The sequence below is a fragment of the Rhamphochromis sp. 'chilingali' genome (genome assembly GCF_963969265.1).
Source record: "Rhamphochromis sp. 'chilingali' genome assembly, chromosome: 22".
Classification (NCBI taxonomy): domain Eukaryota; kingdom Metazoa; phylum Chordata; class Actinopteri; order Cichliformes; family Cichlidae; genus Rhamphochromis; species Rhamphochromis sp. 'chilingali'.
In genome coordinates this window covers 11,760,659-11,767,753 of record NC_137950.1, presented here as the reverse complement: position 1 = coordinate 11,767,753, position 7,095 = coordinate 11,760,659, and the positions used below count along the sequence as shown (strand labels likewise).

Here is a 7,095-nt window from a genome sequence, read left to right as displayed (position 1 = left end):
CATAAAACATTGAGGAGACGACCTGGCTGAAGGATTAGTCTTTAGAAAAGCTCTGGGCTACTTTTGTGTTGAAGCACCACGACCCCACTATGCAGCCTGTAGAGCAATTGGGGAGAAAACTGGGCCTTTGGTTTAAGTTTGAACACAGTCTCTAAATGCAATACTTCACGTTTCACACGTGAACAAGTAAATTCAAATGTAAAGGGAACGAAAAAACTCGGGGCAATGGGCTATGTGTGCACATATGCGCTCTTAGCTAAAGGCTGGCTTTCGCCAAGGCTTCGCCCGGAGCGCAAAGGAGGAGGAGGAGAGGGGGCAGTGGAACCAATAGGAAGCCAGCACTAGCTCAGTTCTTTAAAACTGTGTCACAGGGGCAGAGCAATGCCACAACCAAGTTTCTGCAGCTGGAAGAGTTTCAGTGGACTATAGGCTCGTCACAGTCGTGCGTTCAAAGAGCGCGCACACAGCAGTTCTGCGTCGCGAATTTGCTTTGCACAATCCGCAGAAGAAAGGATCCACCAGTGGACTTTCTTTATTCTGGGGGGGACTGCTTTCACAATGAGCGCCGGACAGACGTACGAGAAGAAGATTGCGAGTATTTTGACCGATCTCCCAGGATCTATGAGTTGCCATCCGAACTCCAAGGACTCCCCTACTCTGCCCGAGTCGTCCGTGACGGACATGGGCTACTACAGTGGACAGACGGCCCACGGCCATCATGAATATTATCAGAGTCAGCCGTACGGGCAGCCCATGAACTCTTACCATCACCAGTTTAATCTGAACGGAATGGGAGCTGCTGGAGCGTACGCCACCAAATCTGAATACCCATACACGAATGGCTACAGACAGTACGGACATTACAACAGAGATCACCTGCAAGCTTCACCTCCGGGCTCAGGTAAATGAAGAGATAATCACAGGCTGTGTTTTGTTTTGTATATCTCCAGTGTGCATAATGTGATCTACGCCAACTTTAAATCTAATCACTTGTTTCCCTCTTGCATGATCTGGTTGGACATTTTTTAAAAAGAGGTATCCCTCATAGCAAGTTACATTTCATTATAAACTTTATTTCCTATTTGAATGCCAACTTGGCGCACATTTTGTCATTTTGATTTGATAACAATTGGTAGATATCCAAGTAATCCAAACATAAAAGTATTACAAATATAAAAGCAACGTGGTGCTCACTGATTATTTTATTTCTTGTGCAGTCATGCGTAAAAGATAACATTTGTCCAGTGGTAGTGTGCCGTTTTATGCTACTGTAGTGTTATAATTGCCTACCCTGGACTGAAACAGCAATTAATAGGTATGCATAAACTGGTAAGGGTTAGATGGTAATATATTCACTTCATAAATTTTAATGTTACCAACGTTTAACCTTTGAAGTGAAATGCAAGTTTAGACAAAAATATTTTTTTGAACCGTGAACAGTTTGGTTTCCTTCTTTGCCTCCGATGTTCTTACTAAAGTGCCATACTTGTGTTTTCAACTGAGGAGATTTTTATTATTATTATTTTGATTTAGGAAAATTATTCTCAGTTGTTGTTTTTCCCCCTCCCTGGCTAAATTCCCATATCGCCAAATGTCTTACTACCGTGAGACTGCTACCGTTTTGTTTGTTTTTTAAATTTTATTTTCCTGGTGTTTCATGTTTAAGCCTTTGAGGCCGTTCGAAGTTCTATTCAGTGATCAATATTTATTTATTTATGTGTGTATATATTTATTTATTTGCAGTGAAAGAGGAGCCAGAGCCGGAGGTTCGTATGGTAAATGGAAAGCCGAAAAAGATTCGCAAGCCGAGGACGATCTACTCTAGCTACCAGCTTGCTGCTCTGCAGAGACGCTTCCAGAAGGCACAATACCTCGCCCTGCCTGAAAGAGCGGAGCTGGCGGCTCAGCTTGGCCTCACTCAGACGCAGGTAAGCCACCTGTAAACACCTCACATTTTCCAAATGATCAGCGCTTTAAAGTCACGTGAATTAGGGTTTCCCCAGTATGGCCAATAATGTAACCTTTAATAACACCCTGGTGCGTAATTACGCACAGCATATATGCTTTTTGTGTCTGCACTGGATATCCCTAATTTAGGTAAACGATTAAAAATTAAATGCGCTGCTATCCTGAAGTTAAACACTCTTTGAATAAACTAGAATCACAAACATTTTAACATAACAGTTAATGCTGATCCTCTGATTCGTAGGTCAAGATCTGGTTCCAGAACCGGAGATCCAAGTTCAAGAAGCTGTACAAAAACGGCGAGGTTCCCTTGGAGCACAGCCCCAATGCCAGCGACTCCATGGCCTGCAACTCCCCGCCATCTCCCGCTGTCTGGGACAACAGCAGCACCCCTCAGAACACCCCGATCAGCAGACCTCAGGTGCCGCAGCCGACGCACAGTTCATCGCCGCCGTACCTGGAGGATTATAATAACCACTGGTACCAGCAGGGATCACACCTACAACACCCGGGAGCCGTGCACCACCCAGTCCCGCAGCAAAGCGTGGGAGCTGTTTATTAACACTGACTCAAGAGCAGATTTCTGTCTTCGGTTTTATTTCAAGCGAGGTCTCTCCACAATGACTCTGCAGAGAAAACGATGACTGGACCGGGAGACAAACCTGAGATGAAACATTGCTGTGGTTTTTTTTTTTGGTTTTTTTTTTAGATGATCAAGAATGTTTCAGAACTGGGTTTCCATTCACAAAAGCACATAAGGGATTTCTGATCACTTGTGGCAGCATATTTAACGGACATCTGGCGTGTTTTTAAATTATTTATCGCTTCAGTTTTTTCCTTACCTTCTTTTGTAAATGAATAAATGGTAAATATGCAAGTTTTTTTTAAATAAATAAGATGCCTATACACAAACCGAATAATAGCAAAAAGAAAAACAGAAAAACAAAACAAAAAACAAAACTGTGCGGTTGATCCATGCTACATCAAATCTTGTGGGTTTGTAGAGAGCGCTCAAAACAACTCAGGTCATATTTATATGGATTTGTACAAAATGTCGAAGGCTGTAAATATGTGTTTATATGCAGAACCACTATGATCATATTTGTTCAAACGGAACGACTGCACTGTGGTGCTTTCAAAAACCTTCTTTGTTTTTTTTTTTTTTTTTTATATTCATGTAATTAGTCCACTTGTTGCCTTCCTGTCAATTGAATAAAGGTGTTAATTGTACGTGGTGTGTGAAGCCCCTTTCATAAAGAGCCTGTCGAGAGACGCACTGGAAAACCGTGCACACATCTCAGTGTTTTCAGTTTATGTCACCTTAAACTGCGACGCATTTTCAAACCAGTTTGAACTGGATTGAACTGTGGAAGATTTATTTGCACTGGAAGCAGACATTATAATTACAGCTTATACGGACATTTGTAAAGAACAACAAATATGCAAGCGGTAGCCTATGCTTTAAATGTATATTTAATATATTTACTATATATATTTTACGTAACTTTATTTCAACTTCTAAACTGGCCAGTGCCAACATCTGTGCCGAGAGGCGTCTGCTGTTACAGGCGCAGGTACAGTGCGGCTTTTTTGGGATTTAGTGGCGCGCTGACGTGTAGACACATTGGAGTCACTCAGTTTTATTACGATTCTGCTGCCAGATAACAAGAAAGAGTTCAGTGTGTATGTGTGTTAGTAGGGGAGGGAGCGGGGTGGTTAGGTGAAGCAAGACTGTTCCGAGGGAAATCTCCCACGCACGTATGAACGCGCATAAGAATGGAAGAAAACAGTGCCAAATATTGAAGGTACGACAAAACACAAGCGCGTTTGTGTGTGTGTGGGAGAGCGCGCACCCGTTTAAAGGTTTATTCATTCCCTTTGCGTTGGCAGACTAGTTTTCCTCGCCTTCGCTACCGTCATTCACACAGTGATATAAAAGACACTTTTTTTTAATCTCACAAAAGGGCTTTCCCAGGTGATAACGTAAAACAGGCTGTGTGTGCGCTCACAAAAGCTGGGGGAAAACACCTATATGAATCACCTGAGAGACGCTTCATAAACACGACAGCGACTGTTGTGACAGCTACAATAAGGCTGTCACAGGAAAAGAAGAAGAAGAAGAAGAAGAAGAAAAAACAGCTTTCCCCGCTACACACCACCCCCTTCCCCAGCCTCGACCCTTGCGTCAGCTAATAAATAATGACAGTGGACAATAACCTCGGTTTGGCCACATAAACCTTGCGTTATTAAATATGCAGCCCAAAACTGACATGATGGAGAGCCGCTAATGGCGAGCTTATCCACATGGACCACCAAAGCGCCATTACGCACTGAGCGAAAACGTAGGGTGGGGCAGGGGCTAAGGGTGTGAGAGGTTTATAACCTTTTATACTGCTTCTAGTAACAAGAATGGTATGCCCCCATGAGTGGAGCTGTTAATGTATGAAACTTCACTGCAACATGATGTCGGGTTTCCCTAAATAATTTCGCTGATTTCTCAATTTACCTGAGACAGGAATAAAAAAAATATTTCAATAAGGCTTAATACTGATATCAGCTTTAAAAAAAATAATTCTCGTTTCTAATTAATAAATAGTTTTATGTTAGGAAATTAAACCTTGGATAATTTAGCTATATTAGCCAAACGTAAACCTCAAAGTGCAATATTGGAAAAGAGTACATTAACGCAAATTACAATAAGAAAAGAGCTTTAAACTAAAATAATAATAATCATTATTATTATTAATATTATTATAAATCAGTAATCAGAAAAACTTGTAGGGATAAAACAATAATAATAATAATAATTATTATTATTATTATATTGTTTTTGTTGTTGTTGTTGTTGTTGTTGTTGTTCGATATAAACTATGTTTTCAAATTGTTTAATTATTTTACATTTAATTTTTAATTAAAAAAGAATAAAAAATACACAGCTATATTGACTCACATAATGCAAATCTGAGGGATATTAAGAAATATAATGGCAGCTATAATAATAAGTATTGGGCTGTAGAAAAATAGTTTATACTTTAAAATATTGGATATATTTCCCACGTTTTTGTCATTAAGCTGTAATAAAAACCAAGTGTTTTTCCACACCCTTTGTAGTGTGTTTAGAGATTACGTTTATTCTCAAAGTTTCTGCCAGACTTCACACACATTCTCTCATAATTCTGCTGTAAACAGTGAAATGTATCACAGCTCCCAGTTCTGTTTCCCTAATGTCTTCTTGGCTTATTTCTCCGAACCCAACACCAGTTGCCTATGGCTTCAGTCATCATGTCGATGCCCTGTGCTGATTTGACAAAAGCAATATGATTACTATTGCCTTTTAATATCAATGAAATCTCATCAAGAACACATGTGACCTCCCTTCAGCGGCTCCCTCAGCGTGTGTGGGCCTCGGCCGTAGCTGTCAGGGAAACATTTGTGCACTTGTGTGTGTGGGCTGTAGGACATGTCGATGTATGTCATGCCTAAACATCAACAAGTGTAAGTAGCCACGGAGGTGGAGGTGAACTGTTGAACTTGAATGTGATCCTGCATGGCACGACATCACAGCACCCTAAATAGAGCTGTTGCTCAGGCCCCTGTAACCCTTCTTCTCCTTTTTCCCACTGCAACAATCAACAGTGTGGTGTCAGCACTTGTCCCCAGGGTGCAGCAAAACGGGTTGATGCGGAGGTCGGCAACTCAAACGTATCCATGGAAAGACTCTCAGCAGCTGTCCTGCACTGAGTCCCTGCATGGGCTGGGCCTTGGCTGCATTAGGATCACTCATGCTCTCCATTTTGCTGCAAACTTGGACGAAATGATGGGAGAAAGGCATTCTTGACAGCTGTGGACTTGTGAACCCTGCCTGACCTCAGGCCATGGCTGGGCCGGGCTGTGTGTTGATGCTTCACAGCCAGTCGTCACAACCCGATGAAGCCACGAGGAGACCTTTGTGCATCTTACCTTGGCCTATAAATTAAAGCTCAGGATTTAAAGACTGTCAAATGCTGAAAAGGAGAAAAGGAAACTATATTTTCCCACACTTTCATTTATGATAACACAGGCATGCTCGAATTGAATTCACTGAATCTAAGTGTGAGTCAGTGTACATACCTTTCTGCCTGCATTGTGTTTGTAATCCCTCCAGACTCTGTGTGCATCATGCCACAGAGTAAGCCAGGCCTTCCTTCAGACGAAACCAAATCATGCATTCACTCTCTCTAACAGGGAAGCTGCTCACAATTACCCGAGATGTCAGATCACTCAAGTTAATAACAATAATCACCCCAGAGACCTGCTATGCCATTCACCCATTCAAAGCAAGTGGGATTTAATAACAAGCTATTTTCCGTCTTATTGCTATCCTGCAATTAAAACCCATCAGACAGTTCGTATCTGATAACCCAGACCATCCACATCACTGATACAGTCAGACTTGGCTTTATCATTACCCTTCAACCCACCACCCCAGCTTCCACCCCCCTCCTCTTTAGCCTGTCTATTACACCAGGAGTCTTTTCACTTTCTCTTCAATCCGCCTGCATGATAATTGCCCCCCCGTTTGAAAGGTCCTACTCTTCTCTGTCCAACTCCACAAGCCCATTATTCTAATCTGGAGATGTGAAATTGCCTATAATTTTCCCTGATGCCCCGTCACTTGCTTCAGCAATGCTCGCTTCTTCTTCCCTGGGTCCGCATGTTTAACAAGGCACATAATCATCAGGAATGAGGAAAAGGGCACGAGGGTGTATATATATATAAAGAAGGAGATGTTAATGTAACACAATGCTTGTCGTTATGTGAGAAAATCAGCTCGGAGGAGCGAAAACACGGGGCTATGGTGTGGCTTTGTTCTTCACAGGAGCACCACAGAAGGCTTTAGAGCTCCCGAACAAGGTACCACTTCTCTGACTAGGTAAGGCAGGGCTGATTGCATGCTGTGCGACTGAGTGTTCTGGTGACTTGGTGTGGACATGCAGCTAGAAATGGGTGTTATTTTATGTTTTTGTATCTAAAGAGGCTGTTTTGCAACTAAAGCTTGTTTTTACCAGGTGCTCCGCTAGAAGTTCACTTAGCTTTTGTTTAGAATTATGAAAGGTGGCTGTCTGGATTATTATGAATGCATTTTCTGGG

At 42.0% G+C, this 7,095-nt stretch overlaps 1 protein-coding gene across 1 annotated transcript; it reads left to right on the top strand.

Annotated features, from left to right (window-relative positions):
• Nucleotides 1-367: 367 nt before the first annotated feature.
• On the top strand, nucleotides 368-3,195 carry dlx3b (distal-less homeobox 3b). Its single transcript, XM_080873470.1, has 3 exons — nucleotides 368-901; nucleotides 1,744-1,928; nucleotides 2,210-3,195. Exons 1-3 carry the CDS (start codon nucleotides 559-561, stop codon nucleotides 2,525-2,527), a joined length of 846 nt encoding a protein of 281 aa, XP_080729596.1. The 5' UTR covers nucleotides 368-558; the 3' UTR covers nucleotides 2,528-3,195.
• The last annotated feature ends 3,900 nt before the right edge of the window (nucleotides 3,196-7,095 follow it).